The following is a 22,974-nucleotide window of genomic DNA, read 5'->3' as shown; positions in this document are numbered from 1 at the left end:
CCAACATCTGATCAAATCACCTGCTCCCTGATTGGAAACAGCCATAAATAATGTCGTCAACTACCAAGGATCACAAAAACTGCAATCGCCTGCTCCAAATGCTGTTATCATATCATAAACAGCCTTTCTAAGCTGACATCTACTGCAAATGGAGTCCCTAATCATGTCACATGCGGTCCTGGGGTGCAACTTGCTGCAAATGCTCCAGATTGCCTTGGTTCAGCAGATGACCTGCTCTCCTCCACTACTACACAACCTAGAATGGTCTCTACAGCCTTCCAACAGCCCCTCCTCACTTGCATGGGAAGGTTTTGCCAAGTGGTAGTCTTCTAATCAAATTTTCAGCCATTTATTTAATTTTCACAATTGATAATTCTGAAATTTTATTTCAGCCCTCATCCCTACCTAGAAAATTAAATGTGCCCATCCACAATTAAATTGGCTAGACCATTTTGACTCCCAAGTGGTCCTAAGTATTAAGTAGCCCCCAAACTAGCAGGTGTCAAAATGGCAAAAACTTTTATAAGTTACTAGTGTGTGCATGGTGTCAATTTAGGCCTAGGGTATTTAATGTCGTTGGCCCATCACTATGGCTTAACTAACTTGCCCACCACATATGAACATTTGATCAATGCCTGAGCCAAATGCTAAGCAAAGCATTAAAAATACACATCCTCATAACAAACAGCAACCAATGTTGGTTCACTTAGTGTAAACTATTCCCTTATGCACATGATTATGAAATATAGAAAGCCTACTTTAGTTGAGATGCTTTGACATTGGATACTTCTCATGTGGTGCCCTTTGTCATTCTTTAGGCAAATGACTTGACCATTACAAGGAGTCACATTGAGCACATTGCTCAAACTAGAGCGATGTTAAGTCGAGAATTTAAGCCAATAGATCTTGGCCTCTTTTTGCTTTTTCCTTGGGATAGAGGTGCTTCAAACACCCACAAGCATTTTCACCTCACCACAAAGATATGTGGCTGAGTTGTTAATAGCCTTTGCATGATTGCTTGCGCGTCAATTACACACCCCACGGACTTAGTGCTCAAGCTGTCCTATCACACCTATTAACTCACATGCAGTGACAAAAATCACTAGCTCCATGCACTTGGTTGGGTCTACAATTTGGCTCTTTCATAACCCAAAGATGTTTCTTATTCAATCACCATCTCAAGTGCTTTCATACAGAACCCTCTTAAATCTCCTTGGCAAGCCACTTTGTAAGTTTTCCAATACATGTGGGGCACCCAACACACCAAATTTTGTGCGCAGAGGGCAGAGAAAGATAATGTTATTGGAGAAGCAGGAAGCTCTACAAATTTTTGATTGAGAGTGCCCGCCCCGTCCTCTAACAACGGACACATATGAGGCGTAATAATGGCAACTGACGAGTTGCTGGTCTGGATGGGTAGCATAGTAAGCCAGGGAGGGAAGTTAGCCACTAAGCAAAGGCCCTTGCAGCTTTACACAACCTGCTCCCTCTCTAATTCCAGCCCTGTTTGAAAAGCCTTACATGCTAACAACTTTTGAATGGGAAAGTAGGTACCATTTTCGCTTATGAATCATAACCCATGCTGAATCGTAAATATTAGACTGAAATGCTTGCATGCTAAATGTAAAGCTCACTAATGTATGGAGGCAAAGAAACCTGCAGTATGGAGGCAAAGAAACCTGCACACCAGAAATGAATCACATACATAACCATGAGGCTGTGGATGCAAATCCCCTCGTCTTAGGGTAGGCAAACAGCAGGAGGAAGCATGGAAATGAGGTACAGCTGACACGCAGTCGATTCAAAGACAATCCAAAGCATTCCAAGCTTGCAGCTGGAAACTAACATCCAATTTTCTGTAGCTGCCAAATCAAAGCTCGTGCAATTTTGTGAGCTTGGTGATCATGCTTAATGATCATGTGTTAAGGTCCAATCACAGCATGAAATTTTGAAAAGGCGAATAGTATGTTAGATTATTCATGAAGCACATGACACAAGGGGAGAGAGGAACTTTTGTGATGGTGCTATTTGGTGGAAATTTCTCACCTACTCGGTGCTTAGGGAAATGTAGGGAGATTCAGGTACGCTAGATAGGATGAAACTCCAGAAAGGATTTTTCTTACCATATCAGTTCACAGAAAACCGCTGCCAACCAATGAGACTTTCGGCATACAGAATTAAAATTCATCCACTGGATATGTTGACACCAAACCAAAATCCCATTGGACAAAACTTCATGAATTCTATATGCATATACAAATTACTGGTTATAAATCTTTCGTACAGCTGGTCTTTAAAAATGTCCCAATAATAGTAGTGTAATTAAGAAATCAAGAACTTCACCCTATCAGAAATTTTTGAGAAATACCAGAAAAGGGGAGAGTCCAGACACTCTGGTAAACTGTCAATGTAAGCTCTCCACTTCGAATCAGGGTTATTCTTCTCGTACAAAAGGAAGACAGCAAGCGCAACCCACGGCCGAAGGCCTCCACAGGCTTTCCCAATGGGGGAGTCTCTAGCAGAGGCCAAGCTCATCCACAAGTCACGAGGAACGCTCACAATCTCCTCACCCTGCTGAATGGAGCGCTGCGTGAAGAGGCCGAGGCCCTCTGCACAGGACTGCGGCGTGACTGTGGCCGAGGGGGAGAGCAGGCCCTTGTCCAAAAGCCATGCGCAGAGGCGCTGGAGCTTGGATTGTTGGGCGGCGGGTGCAGCGGAGGCGGAGGCGGAGGCGGAGGCGACGAGGCCCTTGTTTCTGCTGCTGTTGCGATGAGTGGAGGTGAGGGAGGCGGGGGGTGTAGTGAGGAGAGGAAAATGGGAGGAGGAGGAGGGGGGCGGAAGCAGTATCTTCGCCATGCTAGTGGCAGTTGCTGAGGGCGCCATAGCCTACTAGAGCCCCATCTCATCTCTCCCGAGTAGGATATTTGATTCCATTCACTCAATTGCCATCAACTGCCACGTGGCACGATTAGGCCCTCCCTAATTTAATTGCTCCTTTTATCTTATTTAGGCACGATTAGGCCCCCCCTAATTTAATTGCTCCTTTTATCTTATTTGCCCTTTTTTTTAAATGGCATCAATGAGTTTTAGGAGATACAACCACTCAATTGCGACGTGTACTTTCCAACATTTCAAGATTTTAAGCGGTTCACTCACTTTATCGTGTCAACTTCGCTTCACTCGCAACAATCCCTTCTCTAGGGCCAAAACAAACTCACTCATCAATTAACATCATTGATATATTGTGTAGGCAACTTCATTGTATGTGAACAGATATGTACAATGCAACAAATTCAATTAAATTGCCATCTAGAAGAGTGTGCAAGAATAGGAAGTTGCATGTGTGTGTGTGTGTGACTCAAATAATGCATATAAGGACCACTCTCCATTGCAAGGTAACTTTGTGCTGCATCGCTACGTAGCTTGCTCACATCACAAGTAGTTGTTGCATCAAAGCGCATCATCTCTACACTATTCTCTCTCTCTCTCTCTCTCTCTCTCTCTCTCTCTCTCTCTCTCTCTCTCTCTCTCTCTCTCTCTCTCTCTCTCTCTCTCTCTCTCTCTACAATGAATCTCTACATATTTCTCTTCATGTAAATAAACAAAAACATGTCGTGGCAATCTCTCACACGTTGACAATGATTCTCCCTAACTATTAGGATACTGTGAGTGGAAAGTTGATAGGGATGTTGATCATTTCTAGATGACTACATTTGCTAGGTAGTTTTATAATATCTATAATATCCATTCTAGGTAATTCTAGATAATGTGCATTCCTTTAGTTATGGTACATGTGGACTGTCCATGGTTTATCTATTGTTAAGATTGATTTGTTGGACAACGTATAGTGCATGTATATGTGGAATTCTTATATAGAGATTTGTTCATAATTTCATTATTCTTTTTTTAAATGTGATGTAATAATATTGATATTTCTATCAAAAGTTATTTACAAATGGGGGGGGAAGGATTCTAACGATAGCCCACCTCAGGTCTTGGTCACACACCCATTTGAGAGGGAAAAGTCAAAAAGGAGCCTTCTTCAGTAGCTTAAAGCCAACTTTGAAGATCTGATGTTTTTTCTAAGTCTCTTTACTATTGCCAACAATTCCCTTGCTATTTTGCCACACAAAACTTAGGGTTTTATCCTGACTCCCGTCAACATTGTCACCACATTTCTATTCTTCCACAAAGCCCTTAGAGTAACAACCCTGATGAAGTGCCAAAGCTTCATGGTTTCTTCGTCAATGGTACCTCAATCACCTAACAATGCTCTATTTATCCTGATGTTGGCATTTAACCCAGCAGTAGTTATCCAAGCTATGATTCTTCTCCAGGCTACCTAGGCCATGGGGCAGTCCTAAAAGGTGTGGGTGATTGACTCATTCACCTTGAAGCACAGCTAGCATGCCTATGGTATCTTCATGAATTTGGTTATCCTATCTTTGGTTGCAATCTTCTTGGTACCAATCTTCCATGGCAGCATGTTAAGCTTATTGGAGGGTGTACAAGTCCACACCCTCCTAATTCTACATCTCCACATTTTCCTATGGGTTCTAGGGAATCTCTTTTTCCACTTGACATGCACCTTCAAGAATGTATGACCCTTCTTCTCCTTGAAGATGTTCCTCCCTTTTGCTTGTAGGCTCCATCCTCCATAGCCGTGCGAGAAAAGAGAAGAGAAGAGAAGATGAAGAGAGAAGATGGGGAGATTCTTCTCTACGATCCCTCACTCTCACACACTCACTCCCTCATACTCCCTCACTCAAGCACAAGCAAGAAGGCAAGAAACAAGAGAAGAAGAAGAAGAAGAAGCTTTGGACACACACAAGAATGAGCTTCTCATTCACTTTTCAACTTTATATACAAAACCCTAAATCCCTTTTGGGCGGTTATCCCCTTATCCCCTTTTTTACATGGTCGGCCATAGCCTAGGCCCTTTTTCCAATTGTCCTTCTATCTTCCTAGCTTCCTTTCCACCACCCGTCTACATTTACAAATTGCACGGGTGAGAGCCTGGCGCTCCTTAAATTAAATCATGATGCGCTTGCAGTCTTTTACAAAAGTATTGACTTGCGCTTTTCCTTGTGCGCCTGTTTCCTTTATTTAGGACTTTTCTGCATTTCTTATCCTTCCATATTTTTCTTGGCGCGCCTTCGTCTTCTGTTTCACTTTTACATTGGCATTTGTCCTCGGCTTTAGATTTTCCAGATTTTCCACCTTGTTTGTCTGACAGTTAACACAAATGTGTCCATCCATTTCCTGATGTCTTTCTTTTCGATTGACGTAGACTTTTAAAGTCTAGTGTGGTCGAGGCTTTCCCATCTTTGTATGCAATAGGAAATAACTAGACATGTTGAGTGAGAGACGCATCACCCCTCCTCTCTTGGGCTTGCTTCCATTCAAAGCTTCCAAGTGTGTACTTCCAACTCTTCAGCAAAACGACTTAGCAAGCATTGACTACTTGATCTTAGAGTCAACTCCTCCCACCAGGACATCAGACCATGAAAGGTCATTTCGTCCCCCTCTTGTTACAATCGTGGCTTTACCCATCCACTCTCTTGTGATAATCGTCCAAGGGAGATGCATCTCAATTCTAGAGAGTAGTAATAAATACCAACTATTGAGCCTTACTTCTCATATTCTCTACTCCCAAGCTACCATTGGCTTTAGTCTCACATAACAAGCTCCATGCCACCACATGCCAATTTGCTTGATCCCCATATCCCCAAAGAAAGTCCTTGCCCTTTTTGTGCAAGGTTTCCCAATTTGTTATTGAGAAGGCATGGGCTATCGCAATAAATGAGACCGCAAGGTTGAGGATAAAGTTAAGGATAATAATCCTCGTACTAAGCCCAACCGAGAGCTTCTGGAACTTAGCAAGCTTGGCCTCCACCTTCTTAGTAGCCAATTGAATTTCTATTTTTCAAAAATTCAAACCCCTAAAGGAAAACCCAAGTAGCAGTTGATCTAACCTAGTTTAATCTCCTTGAATCCATAGTCCTACAACCACTGCTCCTCTTAGATGGACATAAGAGCAAGACGTGTCTAGTGTAACATAGGGAAAAAGCAATCATAGTTAAATTCTACAAATATTTATGTGCATCTCATAGAGCTCTGTTTTAAAGTTAACAAAGTTTACATAATTGTTGATTTGATATCTGCATTAAGTTCTTTTTCTTAACTAAAGTATCTTTCTTTTTACTGTGCAATTAGTTACAAGATTGTATGGTTGTATTTTAGCTTAATATTTATTCATATCTTATAAAGTTAATAGTTAGAATCCAACATAATATTGATTTTTAGATATTTGAGTTGAAGAATCTTAGAGCATGAATAATGTCTAGGTGATGGTAAAGTAAGCTCATGTTACAATGGTGTGTGTATAGATGGTGTTATAAAATGTAAGTATAATATTGTGCATTATTAAAAATGTATTCACTTAGTTATGAATTATAAGTTTAATGTTCATTAGTGGGAATGGTGGAACACTATGCTTCCAATTATATTCTATTTCCTTTTCCTATGCTGTATAAGTCTAGCCTAGCTCTTCCCTCATACTTTTTATCCTTGCACTTCTTTACCTTGGTTATCTCCTTACTAATAGTATAGATATTTCCCTAATGGACTTTTTTCAATAGGCAATGAAGGCCACTTTCTCCTTTTCCAAGGTGAGTACTTGCATCTTCCTTTCATTATCCTTTCAATCCCTTTCTTCCTTTGATTTGCTTAATAGATGCTCAAAGTTCTTAGTAGGTCCTCAAGTGAGGAGTGGTATGAAGGTCGAAGATCCTTTAATTTGTGGCACCTTTGTTGCACGTTTCTCTAAGTGGTGGCTAATATTCTTTTGAATCCTTGACCTTCAATATTATCAATTTTTTAAATTAGATCTCTTTAGCAGAAACAATAGTTGAGTATTAGAAGTAAGATTAGCTTTCTTTGTGGAAGGCTTTGCTATTTTCTGTATGCAATCCATTTTTAGATAGATTTTCTAGCTTTCTTTATTAAAGCAATAAGACTACACATATCACTAGAGAATAGGATATTCATTTTGCATGTCACCATGGCAGATTGGGCCCTATCGTGTGTTTTATCTTTGAAAAAAAAATACTAACATAAATAATTTATTTAATGTTTTATGAGATTGTATGTTTCAAAGTTTTGAGGTGCAATGTTTCTACTAGTGGTATTAGAGCTTGACTATGCTCCCAATTTACAATTACTTAACATCTTACGTGAAAGCGAGCACTGTAGAGCAATCGAGGTCTACAAGGCAAATCGTTGTAAATAGAAGCTATTGTTATATTTCTCATGCTTCAAAACTCCCATTAAGTTTTGAATGATTATATGGATTGCCAAAACTTCGAAAACTCAAGTCATTGTGTTTCTACCTACACTTCCATCCAAAATCCTCCTACAAAGGTACTTTCCAAGTTGTCTCACTTTCTATCTCTTTAGAATTTCAAGATGGTATAAAAATAAATACTCTATTGAATTTTAATTATTATCTATATATAAAGGAGTAAATATTAATCTGATATACAGTCATGTAGTCTCCTAACTCATCCTTATAATGAAATCTCTCTATTAAAATTATTTAAATAATAGTAACCTTGCACCTTGACTTCAATACCACTATTGCAAATAGATCATGTGGTGCATCTTCAATTTCAAAATTTTGAAATATATAATCTCATAAAGCAAAAAGAAGTTATTTAAGTTAGCAAATTAGAAATGAACAAAGATAAAATACACAATAGGGCCCAACCTCCCCCATAATGAAAGCCATGGTTTGCCATCCTTTATTATGGAATATTGAGTTACAAAACTATTTAAATCTATATTTCATGCCCATGTGCAAAGAAAATTCAGATATCAGTAAAAATACAATGTTTTGTGTATCAAGAGGTCTCATAAAGCTTGTTGTAATACTTGTATAAATATTTATGTGTTATACGATGATGCTTTGACCTTGCTATCATATCCAAAGGTCAAAACCTTCAAAACGACTTCAAAATCTCCAAATTCCAATTCCGAATGAAGAAGAAACAACAATACTCTCTTTTTGCCATGCTCTCTAAATGGACTACACAAAGAATATAGCAAAGCATTCTATAAAGAAATCTTATTTTGATTTATAAGAAAATCTCCTTTTAAATCTAATACTCTATATATACTAAATATAAAAAATTAAGAATAATTACCACTAAAGAAGATCAAACATATAATTTATAATTAATATTTTTAATAACACATAATATTGTGATTATATATTACAATATCATGTACATACATGCTATTATAGCATTAGAATTACGTAAATGTTACATTACAATTAATTTGCAATCACATAAAGGTTATTTATACTCTAAGCTTATTCAACTCAAAACTCTAAAAATAAATACTCTGTTAAATTGTAATATCAAATCTATAATATACAAATAAATACTAATTTAAAATACAATCATATGATCTCCTAACTTATCATAGTAATGAAGTTTCTATATTAACATTATCTAAATAACCCCAACCTTGTATCACTTGCCCAAGGAAAATCTATGTTAATGGTTTCCTCATCGTCATCCTCATCTTCTTTATATAGTTATACTATATCTTGTAATAAGTATTAACCACTTCTTAATGTCCTACCCATTCTCTCACTTTTCTAATCACAAATGTATCTTACTTGAGGTGCACAAGGGGAGAGAGAGAGAGAGAGAGAGAGAGAGAGAGAGAGAGAGGATTTGTGACTGGAAGGAGATTCAGGCATAACACAAGCTCAATGTCGAGACCAGTGGGACACCACCCTTATTGTTTCTAAGACAAGATGTACTTAGTTCAATGGTGGCAATCTCTCACCTAGCCAACTTATACATGGAACCTTATGACAATTATGAATCTAAATCTACCATTCATAGTAATAGATAGACTTGACGCTTGGGTGTAGTGAGCACCCTAACCTAACTTACCCTATTATAATCATGACACCATGATAAACAATGCTCACGATCCATGTGATGCTACTTGCTTTGATCCACATCCTCATGCATATATTTACATGTAATATAGAGAGGAGAAGAAGAAGAAGGGGGGAAGTAGAGTGATGTAAGCTTCACAACATCTCTCTCTCTCTCTCTCTCTCTCTCTCTCTCTCTCTCTCTCTCTCTCTCTCTCTCTCTCTCTCTCTCTCTCTCAATTAGTCTCATATATATACTCTCAACTTGGAGAGAAAGAAAGTAGAATGGCAAAATTTTCTCTCTACCAAGTCTCTCACTTTCACACTCACTCCCTCTCTTTCACTCTAATACATGCATGAAAAGAGAAGCAATAACAAAGAGTCCTAAAGTTAACACACACATGAAAAGCCATCTCTAGTAGATTTTATCCTTTTTTATTCTTCTTTAGGATTTCTCACCCACATGGGAATCCACACCATTTCCATAGTCCTAAATTGGTATTCTCAAAGTTCATGCACCCTACTTAGTCTAAACCTTATCCCTATTGTGTAAATAAACTTGTGTATGCTTTAAGCTTATGGTGCTATTAAAAGAACTTACAACTTTGCATTGGAAAGAGTTTGGTTTTCATTTTTTTACATGAACTAATTGTGCAACATGCCATATTACAAAAATAATATTGCAATTCTTTGTTGCACATTGTTCATAATAGTTTTTGTGCTACCAAAATTATCTATCAAAAATAATTGTATGGTGTTCCTTGGCATGATCTTGCATCTTGTTGCACATTCTCATTAATATCATACCCCCATCCAAACAAAGTCCCATTGCACTCATGTTGAAGGTAGCATGTTATAGTTTGCACCAAAGACAAGGAATGCTGGGACAATTAATGAAGGGCCCTAGTAGAGGAAGAATATTTGTTATTGATTGTTGCTATTGCATCTCAAGTGTGGAGACGCGATGGCTACTTAGAGTTAATTGGTGGCACTGAGGAAGAAGATGATATAGATCATGGAATGATGATGATGATGATGTAGAGGCCATCAATGTCCAAGGATCCTTAACAAACCTATAAGCCAACTCGTGCTCTCCCTAAGGATTGTGTCGATCTCAATTGTGTAGTGACTAATACACGTGCAAGGGCAATTAGAAGATGGGTCAAATTCCAAGTCAAATTAGAATGTTGTCCCACACTTGAGGACCCAATTAGTATAAGGTTTTAATATGCAATCCTAGTATTATGGTGACATGTTATTTGAGCAAGCCCAAGATGTCCTACCCTTGATATGCCATGAGATTATGTTATGGGAGCTATGACTAGAGGGTTAGAGATGGAGTGACAAACTGAGGCCACTTGAAACTTCTAACTTGAAAACCCCTAGGTGCAGTGAATATATAGCTATGAGGATTTGTGCTTCTTCTTTTTTTTTCTTTTCTTTCTTTTTCTTAGTTATGAACAAGTACAAATGAATGAGTGGAGAGTAGCTCACTACTCAAGAAGAGGGTGGAGTGTCCTCTGCAGACATCCCTTTCTAAGGAGTTATTCTTTTGCAGACCCCCGGAGTTGCAATCATGATTAATGAAGAATGGGGACACTATCCACCATGTCTTTCAACAAATTTACACAATAATTAAACAACAACAAAGCTCAAAGATGGAATCGCACCATTTCCACTCAATCAATTCCTATATTTATGTCAAATAATAATTGTGGGAGTCCATCTTCATAAGGTCTGACTAGCTGTTATAGGAGCTTGATCATGCTCCTAAAGGTAGTTGCAAGTACTGATAAAAGAAGGATTTTGATAGTTATTGAAGTTACAGATGGAAAGCACTAGCTCTAAGAGTTGGAATAAATAAGCCTTGTTCATATGAGTGACCCTCACATTTGGAATTCTTTGAAAGTTATATCTTTTGTGCTTACTTTCCTTGTAATCTACCATGTCTTTTGGGTAAGGACAACATAAGGGTTTTGTCCGCTCATCCTATTGTGAGTAGCAATAGGTGTACCATGCTTGCTTGTTGGACTTGAGGATATGATAACACCACTCTGATTGCCTTGGCCGTGCATCCTTGATTTTCTTCTCGAGATAGTTGCTTCTAGTTCCATCAACTATGAAAGATATGTGGTAGGCCTCAAGATCTTGTTGGTTGAGCCACTTTTGTGCTATATTCTCCCTTGTCTTGGTGAGAAATCAAATTATGTGCAAGGGAACTAGCCTTCTAAATATTTTCTCTCCATTTACCTTGAAGTCAAGCATTTATAGTCTTTCTAAATTATTCAACCTTTCCTATTCTTCCTTCCTAATTTTAGTTGTTGAGTTATGGTCTTTGAGTTGAGCATGAATGTTCCAACAATAGCTACCAGTCTAATTGTATAATGAACTTCTTATGGGCTTCTTGAGTTTCATACTGCCTAAAGGTTCTTGTTTGGCTTTGATTACTTTTAGTTTGTCTCTTTTGAGTTCCACACATAGCCACTCCAAGGCTCCTAGCTCACCTATTATGCTTTGTTCTATAGTGTGCTCTTGTGGGTTCCTAGTGGATTCAATAGGGTGTTGTCTTTCTTCCCTAGTTGTGATGGTAACTTCTTGCGTAGATTTTGCCATGGTAAGCTTAGTTAAAATTTTCATGCATATCCCCTATTTTTCATCAATTCTTGGAGGGTCACTGAGTCAACAAGCTAGGGGTCATCTACTGCTTTCTCTTTCCCTTTCCTAGAATTTCTCTCCCCTCTTTTGACTAGGATCTCCACTAGTTGTTATAGAAGGGACTATTTTTTGTTTCCACATCACTTCCTCATAGGATTCTTGTATAGCTCTTTCATAGTGTTCTTGATTTTTCCTAAATTTAGCCTCTAGCTTCTTACACTCCTTAGACTCCTTCTTGGCAACACAAATTGCTATCTGTTGTTCAATACACCTCCAATATAATGTTTTAAACCTTGATAACCACACTACATCCATAGTTTAACAATCCATCAAATTTATAGTTACATGTAAGCGTATTGTGTACTTGCCTTGCGTGTGTGCATGCATGTGTCTGTAGCTAGATTATATTAGGCTACTGGCCATGATGATTTTTGGTCGAGCTATGATATTCTTATTGGTTTTGTGGTGTATCTATTTGGTGCTAATAGGTCTATTTTAATCTGTTTTCTTTCTATTTGAGAGATTAAGATAGTAGATGAGTGGTTTAAAGAATTATTGAGAGTGTTTTGGATGGTTTTTGATGGATTGGATTGTTTTGAGTATGAGTTGTATGGTTTTTATGCTTTTCGTTGAGCTTCTATAGGCCTTCTGTTGTCTTATGTGTGCTTTTGTAAGTGTCATGTTGGATGAATAAACACTTAGGGATTTGTTTTTCAATCTTGGAAGGGGAAGAATATAATCTCAAATTAGCTAGCTCAAGTAGAAAAAGTAGATGTTGAAGACTTGAAGTGAAGATTGAATGAGCTTTGAAGGGTCACTATAGTGGCTATGGTGTCTCTTCATATTAGGCATACCTCTTGGGAGGTGTATCCATGACCAAGAGAGGATTATTGAGAGATATTTCTTTATTATTATTATGTATTATTGAGAGAGAGTATCTGAGAGAGATTGTGTATAAGAGATAGCCAATTTCTTTGAAGAAACATTTTATCTATATCAGAGAGATTGAGAGAAAGACTATGTAGAGGGTTTGCATCACGATGGTGATGTATTTGTGCCATTGAGGGGTAAAGTTCTTATAAAAGGTGGTTTTAACAATGAAAACTTTTAACTCTTCAAGGGTAGTAGGAATTCTACACTCTTTCATTGTTTTTCTTCCTCTTCAACAGTACCATTGCTTCCATTTTCAATCTCTATTGGATGCTTGTTGATGGCAGTTTTCCTTGGTTATGCACCAAAGACATAGAGCTCTCTAGATAACACCATAAAAATAAGTTAAGTATTGAAAGAAAATCTATCTTGTTACATCAAAAAGCCTATTCTTCATGCTTCAATCAATAGGAAGAAAAAGAACATTGTAAACAATAAATCTTCACGCAATATCATATATACGATCTCCCATGGATTTATTACAATAAATCTTCAACATATTCTTTATATTCTTCATAGAAACCACAAAAGAACCAAAGGAACACAAAAGAATGCTTTGTCTTGAATGGAATTGATCACATAGTATTCATATTTCATACACAAACTAATTCCACTGTCTTCCAAAGCTATAGAAAGCTATATCATTCTAGCCAACTATCTCCCTGAAAATTGAAGAAGTTGAAACAAAGAGAATGAATATCAATGGAAGATCTAGCTCTCATTGAGGAGTTTCTTGACATTATCAAGTGGGAGATTGTGAAGAATTTTCAAGAATCATAGTCAATGGAGGTCCACAAGAATAAGAAGGAAAAGAGTTGGGACTTGTTCGTAGACTCACAACAACAAGATACGTGGGATGCTTGGTCTTTGACTTGTCCAACTGGCAATCCACTGAAAGCTAGTAGAGAGCTTAGGGTGGGGGGGAGGGGTGGTTTACTCATGAATACATACATATATACATACATGTGTGTGTGTGCCACGTGTGTTTAAAATAAGGGGTTTTTAAAATACAAATTTTTACACATAAAAGGATGTCATATAAAGGGATTACTTACATATTGAATAAAAAAGGGTTGTGTTTTATTCAAAAAAATCATAAATAGGGATATTTATAAATAGGCCTTGCATGCATGTGATATAGAGGATATATATATATATATATATATAGTGAATCCCCCAAGGTATAGAGAGTTTTCTTCACAAGCTATGCTGTACTAAAAACGATGGCAATATGGAAATTTTCAAAAGAATGAACTTTGATACCTTCGGAACAAAATATATTTCCCTTTGTAGTAGCATGAAAGCTGAATTCAAGGACTATGAAAGAAAGAAGTAGAAGAAATGTTAGCTAGAGAAACTTTCAGAGACTAAAGCCCTTTTGTTTTCCTTTGGTGAAGCATAGCCAGATTGGGCGGATCCAAATCTATTATAAATAATATGATAAAGAGGCAAGTACTAGAATGAATCTAGAGATACATGAGAAAAGGAAATGCAAAATCAAATTCAAGAATGAGTTAGCAGAAACCTCCTTTGACGCCCTTATGACAATCTTCATAAAAGTCCTAAATGGCAAATCAAGGTCCCCTTCTTAGCCAAATCTATCCTAGAAATGTTGATATGACAGGCCAATGAATGTAATCTCGTTGCCAATTTTTAAGGAAGAATATAATGAAGACCCTAATCTTGATGTAGCCAAGTTTATGGTAGCATGTGTGACTAACAATGCTAGAACCCTTGAGCATGGTGATATTCCCTACTACTTTCAAAGGCATAGCATTTCAATGATATGAGAGATAAGCAACAAGAACTTTTGACATATGGGATGAACTAAAGGTGTGACCTTTCTCACCAAATTCACGCATGAAGGTTTTGAAGAGCGAATGCAGGAGGAGTTTTTGAATTTATATCTATTCTTTGGAGAATGGGTGGAAGCATATGTCTCTAGAATGGAATCCATATTCAAGAGATGGACCAACCATCACTTGGATGAAGACATCCAAAAGGATTTTTTTCTTAGAGGTCTATAATCAAAAGTTCATAAGTTTGTGGAGTTGAAAAGATCAATCAACCTGCAAGCTATAGTGGAAGGTGCAAGATTATATGACAAAGTGGAAGCTAGATTGTTTATCATCTCAAGAAGAGGAGTCCTACCTCCTCCAATTCCAGAAATGGTGTATCAACCAAATGGAGTCCTAGGGGACTGTTCCCTACATTTACCCTCAGATGCAAATAATATCTCAATATAGTGCACTGAATCCATGATAGCCACCATAGACAATGCCTCAAATGATGGTTCAATCACAATAACATTGACCTCAAATAGTTCTTCCAATGGCAAATCAACAATAATAGTAAAACCCTACTAGCTGGAACTAACAAGCAACAATCCAAATAGGAGCTCTAGATTTGAATCAGAACAAAGGAACCTCTACATCAACCCAACCAATCTATATGGTGATTATAAAGGCTCCACAAAATCCTACTCCGTGCTCTAAGAGAATAGAATTTGAAGGACTACCTGTCTAATTCAATTGCAAATATCAAGGAGTTGACGGATGTGATTATAGAAAAGTTAGAGATATTAAAAGCAAATACTACCAACCTATCAAACATTGCAGGAGTAGGAAGAGATGTCATATAATCAAACACTTGGTGTGGAAAGTGCCATCAAGTGCAGGACATCTAGCCACTAAATGTACCCAAAGCCAACTATCCCTAGAGCCTTCTATTCTTATTTTCTCAGCAAAAAGAACCATATAATGGGCATCTACTCTCTAAAAGAGATGCATGATAGAAGGAAGAAAGACGAGTAAGACATATTCAACCTGCTAGAATCCAAGACGACAACCCAAGATATTAGACCAAAGCCTAGAGATTTTAGCCCTAATTTCAGCCCAAGGAGGTTTCCTATCCAAAGTTACAGAGAAAGATAGCTAGTTATTGAACAAAGATTAGAAGTGGAGTGTTACAAATGTAGAGAGAAAGGCCATATCTTTCCAAATTGCCAAAAATCTGCAAGATCTATAGATTAAAAGCCCCTCTAAAATTGATGTAAAGGAAAGGGCCACACTACAAAAGATTGTTCCAATCTAGCCCCTATCAAGGCTAATACCATAAACAACTAATAGAAGAATTAGGAGCCAGCCTATGACTTAGTGGAACTAGAGGTAGCTACAATTATGTGTGCTAAGAAAAGAGAACCAATAGTTTCGAAAGAAAATGTTCCACCTACAAAAGCTATGAAATTCAAGCTCCCAACAAAGTTAGAGAGCAACATAGAATAAGACAACATAGTACAAAGCACTGCAATGCCACAAAAAGATACAGAGACAGTCTAAGAGACATGACTAGAGGTCCAGCAGATAGAAGAGGTGGACGTATCTCTAGTGATTAAAAAAAGTGGTGATGCAATACTGTTTGAAGATAAAGCAGACCCTATAAAAAGAGTATGACTTGGTCAAGGACTTGGATATCTTCCACCCTAATCCGACATTCCAACAACTGTTGATGTTACCTCCCATTACCACAAAAGGTTCAAAAGCATTTTTGACATGAAGACATGGCCTACAGCTTGCCAATCCTATAGCTACTACCAAAACTAAGAAGGCCTTAGAGCCTATGAAAGAAGTAGATGTGGCCAATGCCTTCGTGGATTCGGGCACTCCAAAGACTAGCGTTTGAATAGAAGGCTATTCCCTAGTTGATTGGAGAAGCCAGTGGACCCCATAAAAGAGTATGACTTGGTTAAGGACTTGGATACCTTCCATCCTAATCTGACATTCTAACAAATTTTTTATGTTGTCTCCTAGTTGCCATGCAAAAGATTCAAAAGCATTCTAACACAAAGACGTGGTCTAAGCTTGCCAATCATTCTACAGTTGCTACCAAAACCAATAAGGCCCTAGAGCCTATGAAAGAAGTAGATGTGGCCAATGCCTTCCTAAATTTGGACACTAGAGATTCACGTTTGGATTAGAAGGCTGTGGCATCTGCATAGAAGGTTATTTCATTGCATTGATAGATGGAGGTTCTTCAGTGACTATAATGATTGATGTGACAATGAAACATCTGGGCCTACAAACTATATAGCCTACTTAGTGGCTCATTAGACTGGTAGATTAGAGTACAATCAAGCCTTTAGGCATCCTTTCATATATCAAGACCACCTTGGCAAGAAGAGATTATTAGCTCACTTACCTGGTGATGAAGCCAAACTCTTATGGGACATCTTACCCTCTATTTTGCTAAGAATACCATGGCTATTTGAAGCAAGAGAAAGGATTGATTTGTTCAAAGGAACCCTAATCCTAAATAGGGGACCCAATAAAGTGGTGCTAAACCAAGGATTGATTCATTCAAATCTCTTTCTTTCTTTCTTTATTTTTTCTTTTCTCTCTCACCTCCCCCTCCCTTGCTCTCCCCAACTCCCTTCTCACCCCTCCCTATCTTCCTCTTATTTCTCTCCCTACTTGCAATTACCTCCCCTCCCCCTCTCTCCCCACCTTGCTCTCCTTCTTCCTCTCCCTCTTTTCTCTCCCCTCCCTACCCTCCCTCTCCTTCTTCTTCGTCTTCTTTTGCCTCCTCTCTTCTTCTCCTTTCCCTTGGCCTCCTCCTCCCCACTCCCTTCATCCCTCTCCTCCACACTCCTCCTCCCTCTCCTCCCCTTCTCTCCTCCTTTTTCTCCTCCGCTTTCTTCTTCTTTGTCCTCTGTTCCTTCTTCTTCCTCAATTCCCTCTCACCTCACCCTTACTCCTCTCCCTTGTCAACAGCCCCAGACCGTCTGCTGCCATTGCCGCACCCAATCGGTAACTGCTAGCCCCGCCCCTCGTCATCCTCCTTCTCTACCTCCTCCTCCACCTCCTCCTTCTTCAACTCCTTCTCCCCTTCCTCATCCCTTACCATCCCACCGGCCTGCCACCTCCTAGTTCCCCCACCACACCCCCCTTGTAAGTGGAGATATTGACAAGGTCAATAGACTTGTCCTCCATGACCCCACGTATGAAGTGATACCTCACCTCATCAGGCTGTCATGGTTCGTGTGTGCGTAGTTTCTTGCTTTCATTCACACATGAGGATGCATGTGCGATTTTGTCTATGCCACAAAGCTGCTCTTTTCACACACAACATAGCGAGTCCAAGTACATGCCTTCCTACCAATTTAAATTGTTAAAACCTTAAAAAAAAACCAAAAATTCAAATAAAGTCACATTTATTAAAATAATAAATGTAAAAATAGCTAACATTTTGAAACAAACAATATATGGACACAAAAATTTTAAAATCTAAAAAAACCTTAAAGAACTTGTAAATTACATTTAAAAATATTTTAAAATAAGAAAATAATTATCAAAAGATAACATAAAAATGTTAAAAAAACACAAAATAATCTATAAATTTTTCCAAACCAAAATGTTGTTAGTTGTCTTACCAATTGGTTCTTTTATTTAACTTAAAAATTCAAAAAATAGAAAAACATCCTTGAAAGTATTAAAAAATTTTAAAAATATAAAAACTATACATTTCGTACTTCCCCTCCCCCCTCATTTTGTGGATTTTCAAACTCGTTGGATTGCATTTTTGTTTTCTTCATGGACATGGCGGTTGATTTTCTGCATGCTCATTCAAGTTAGGTTGCATTCACACGCGCTTCAAGTATTAAAATTTCCATTTTTTTTGTGCATGACAATCCACATTTAATTGCTAAAATAAATCTAGTTGATCACTTATCCACGTGCATCCATGCCCTTCACACATACTTTAAACAAAATCAAAGAAACTAGCCAATCATGTTGCACCTAATCCATGCACCAAACACACACCTTAATTTATAATAAAATAAATAGTCATCGTCACTCTCACACACACTAGCCAAAAAAATGCTCTATAAATATTAAAATTTAAATAATAATTTTACATTTAGAGGCCATAAGAGTTGGGATCACACTTGTGGGTTGTTGCACTTAATGCACCGATCAATTTAACAAAAGGTTGTCATGGTGGGTAATTAAGAAACCCTCATCTTCTTTTCTATGATTGATCACCTAATAACAAAATTTCATCCATCGATCATAATTTCTTAAAATCCACCTAACACTAAATCTCAATCCATCCACCTAGTACATCTATCACATAATTAATGAATGTGCTATGGGGTTTTGTGGGTAACACAATCTGATAGTGAATCTATGTAGCTATGTTCAGTTCAATCCAGTCCATGGTATTGAGTTATTGATGTGTGTGGTTTGTTGGTTTCATGGTATTTTATCAGTCCCATTTGGGATACGGTTTGTATTTTCTTTTGCTTTTACTATATGATATGGGGATCAAGGTGCTTGTGAGTTGCATATCACGAAGCTATCGATAGCACATGTGCATAGGTCATGTCAAAGCTTTTTTGTAGGATTGTGGTTTGCTTGGGATGGTCTGTCATATCATGTTCATGTCATTTTTTGGTTGAAATCTTATCATTGTTATGTTTGTTTCTTTCAAGCATCTTTTCACGTGTTTGTGGTTTGTGTGTTTTGTGCAAATTTGAATGGCACCCCACCATGTCCAGTATGTTCCCTTAGTTTCCAGGGACTACTATCCCTTGTTGTAGTTAGGACCTTATTCAAAAGGCTAGCTTATCTAACTTTGTGGCTCAAGATTTACTACTTGTTTTGATTGATCCTACCCTCTCTACGATGCTTTTCTCTCATCGTGTGGCAAGGTGCAGGTCATGTTGGGGATACCACCCTCATATTGATCCCCAGAGGTCTAGGGAAAGCCTTGTCTCTTTCCTATTAACGAGAATCCTTTCTGGCATCCCATCAGTTGTTTGCTAATGAGGAAATCGTGAAGCTATTGCAAAAACAAACCAAAGATAGCCTGGATGCTAAATGAGTTATCACTACTTCTTGTGTCTTAATGTCCATGATTTTTTATCCCTTTTGGAAGCAACTATGCCAGTTTTTGCAAGGTAGGTTCATGCCAACTAAGACTACTATAAATTACCCATCCAAGTAATTGTTCATTGCCTCCCAAATAGTGTTGAGAAGGGCATTAAAATTGATTGGATTGCTTACCTCCTTACAAAGATGGACCAACGCTTCCTAAAGGTCACCCGGGGTAATGCCACCAATGTGACATATGGTTTCTATCTACATGCGTATTCTACCCCTTTACATAATCCACCTCCTTTAGCTACTACAAAAAACCACCTATTGATCCTCTTTCTCTTTCAGAGGATCATATGCCTATTTAAATAAGATGGCACTACTCCTTTGTCCCCTGTGGTAATCACTATTCTTGCCACATCTAGAAGTTCTCTTCCTATGTTCCTCACTTGCCCTTTTTTTTTTGGCACACCAAGAGGGAAATGTGGAGATTCAAGATTCCTCTCTTCACCACCTTATGGTAGAAGAGGCTATTCCTTTCCTATGTTGGGACATTTAGTGCTCTATTAAGTTGACAATTATAGCTTGTGTCTAGCATCTGTGCTCATCTTTTTATGAGAGTATGTAGCAATCCAAGGGTGAGCTATATAAAGTTATTGTTAATCTTAGCTCCACGAAGGAGAATTTATCTTATCTTTTTAAACAAATGGAGCATTCCACTCAGTTGTCAAAATATCAAAAGGCTAAGTTATCCTCCCTATAGACACAGCTTAGTGATAGCCCAAACCCAGTTGATGACTATTATCGAGGAGAGATATAGTCTTTCCATGAAAGCTCAAGAACTACATGCTTTGGTAGCTACTTAGACTAAGGAGTTGCAATTCACCAATAATATTGTTGATAGTCAAGCTACCAATATTAAAGAGTTGAAAGAACAATAAGCTCATTCCCATTTTGTTCCCCCAAGTCCTATTGCTTCTCCAGTGCACACATTCCCCCACAAACTTAGTGGCTCTTCAGCATATTGCTGCATTGTGTCTTTTGTTTGAAGATAAGGCGGAACTATTACAGTCCAGGATGGAGTTGTTGTGGATAGCTTTTGAGTAGTATGTGGAATATGTGCCACTGGATCATTCACTCTTTATTCATTACCAACAACAAAAGCTAACATTTATATTAAGATGTCCACTATGGATTTGTCTCCTCCTGAGGATGGTTGGGATAGTCCTTGGTCATCAAATCTTCTAATAAAAGTTGTCATTGTGGTTTTTGAAGATTCTACGACACCTGACACCATATTACTATTTTACATATATATTAGAGGTGATTTGTTAATTCTAGATGATGAGCATCTCTCTGTAGTGGATGTAGTTCTTCATGTAGCTTTATATGTTCATTTCCTTGAGATTAAGATGGATGAAGCTTTTCAGGCATATCCCTTATGAAGTGACCAAATGTTCTGAGACTTCTTGGTATTCTATAATGGACTCTATTGTCTTGAATTAGAGACAATTGAAAGCCCCTACTTTAGTACAAAATACTAACAACGGATCTTATTTTCTACATTGCCAAAAATCCACCTTTCAAAACTTCCTTCTTTGAGGCTTATTCCCATCGTTAAGCTTTAAGACCTTCAATTACGTCCTTACTATACTATCAATAGTTCTCTTATAGATTCGAAGCCTATCCTTTCCTTATCATGAATCCATCTTCCGTTATTCTCTCTCTTTTATTCTAGCCCTCTTTTGATCCTCATATTCCTATCTTTACCCATTTCCCATACATTATTGATTGTATGTTTTCTCCTACTCGTTTTCAGTCATCTCCTACTTCAGTCCTTTCTAGCCTATGCTCTTACTTCATTTTTGTTGGATTCTATTTTTTCCCTAAAACACATCTTTATCGCCTCCTTCCTTCTATGAATTTTCTTATCCTTTCCTTCATCTGTTGACTCTTGTTCCCATTCCTCCCCCTATTTCTCTTGTTTTTTATCTGCCTTAGTTGGTTAGTAGATATATTAAGTTCGATTCACAGGTGCCTAGAAGAAAATACCGGAGTCCAAAAGATTGTTTAATTGATCCTCAGATTGTTTAACCGGTCCAAAAGATAGTTTAACTGGTCCTCAGATTAATTGGCCTATGATTCTAGGAGAATGGGATGTACCTTCAAAAGCATTTCATAAATATATTCAATTTGTCAAGACTCATTGCCAACCAACAAATCCTTCAATTTGTGTAGCTACTCATTTTTAATGGTATTTGGCTTTTATGCATAAACACTCTCATAATGATCCAAAGCTAGTGTCAAAGCTATGACTTAATCCCAATATTAATATTGACCTTCAAAAATTGGATATTTTGTATTTCCATGCTCATTCTTTTCCTAGCCATTACATTGTACTTGTGGAGAGGATATGTCGTTTGCAATTTTTTTGCAAATCCTCCCAGGACATTTGTTAATGAGGCATATTCCTTGGATAGGTTCAAGAATCATTAGGCATTTAAAAGAGAATATCTTCATTAACGGTTTCTTTTAAGATGTATTCGATGGATGATCTTTAATCGAATTTCTTTTCATTCTTCCTTATTGGGGTGTCATTCATATTTATATATTACAAGTTTGTGAGTGGGTGTGTTTGATTTGTATCCCTATGGAGACATGGTTCGAGCGAGCTGATAAGATTCAAAGATGTTTATTTTTTTATATGTCTAAAGTTTTGAAGAATTGTGATGGAATTGAAGAACCTCTTATATCCTTTAATGGTTGTTTGATTATCTTTTGTAAGATGAGAATTGTTTTATGCTTCAAGGTATTTTCATTTCATCAATATTTTAATAAATACATATTATTTTGAAGCATGATGGAAGTGCTTAGCTAGTTTTGAGCTTAATGTTATTCTTTTTCCAAGGTCACAAGGACATTCCCTGTCTATGTGGGGATATGTTGAGGGTTGAACTAACTCATTCTTTGGTTGTTTTTTATTATTTTTTGGAACTAAATGGTTGCTTTTTTGGTTGATTGATTCGATTTTGTGGTATGTCTATTTGGTGCTAATAGGTTTGTTTTTGCCTCTGTTATCTTTGTGTTTGAGAGGTTGAGATAGTAGATGAGTGGTTTCAAGAATGATTGAGAGTGTGTTGGATAGTTCTTTATAGATTGGATTAGTTTGGGTATGAGATGTATGATTTTTATTCTTTCTATGAGCTATATGATTTTTATGCTTTCTATTGACCTTCTATAGTGTACTATTGAGCTATTGTATGCCTTCTGTTGTCTTTTGTTTTGCTTCTATAAGTGTCTTGTTGGATGAATGTTTATATTGGGGATGTTTCCCAATCTTGAAAGGGGAAAAATACAAGCTTGAATTAGCTAGGGCAAGGGAAAAAGTAGTTGTTGAAGACTTGAAGTGAAGACTAAACTGACAATGACAGTAATGGGTTGTGAAGGGTCACTATAATGGCTCTAGTACCTCTTCATATCAATCATATCTGTTGGGAGATATATCCAAGGCCAAGAGAGGATTATTGAGAGTTATTTCTTGTTCTCATGTATTATTTA

The 22,974-nt window shown here is 37.6% G+C and overlaps 1 protein-coding gene across 3 annotated transcripts in view; it reads right to left on the bottom strand.

Annotated features, from left to right (window-relative positions):
• Nucleotides 1-2,921, bottom strand: part of LOC148015450 (fructose-bisphosphate aldolase-lysine N-methyltransferase, chloroplastic-like) — a 59,327-nt gene extending 56,406 nt beyond the window's left edge. For all 3 annotated transcript variants that reach the window (XM_087665271.1, XM_087665272.1, XM_087665270.1), the window contains exon 1: nucleotides 2,369-2,921. In XM_087665271.1, coding sequence (XP_087521397.1) covers nucleotides 2,369-2,883 — 515 coding nt within the window. In that variant the 5' untranslated portion in view covers nucleotides 2,884-2,921. The remainder of the gene's footprint in view (nucleotides 1-2,368) is intronic.
• Nucleotides 2,922-22,974: the final 20,053 nt, after the last annotated feature.

The sequence above is a fragment of the Lygodium microphyllum genome, chromosome 24, assembly GCF_053477565.2.
Source record: "Lygodium microphyllum isolate KBCC chromosome 24, Lygodium_microphyllum_v1.1.10, whole genome shotgun sequence".
NCBI lineage: Eukaryota > Viridiplantae > Streptophyta > Polypodiopsida > Schizaeales > Lygodiaceae > Lygodium > Lygodium microphyllum.
This window is presented reverse-complemented; position numbering and strand designations above follow the sequence as displayed.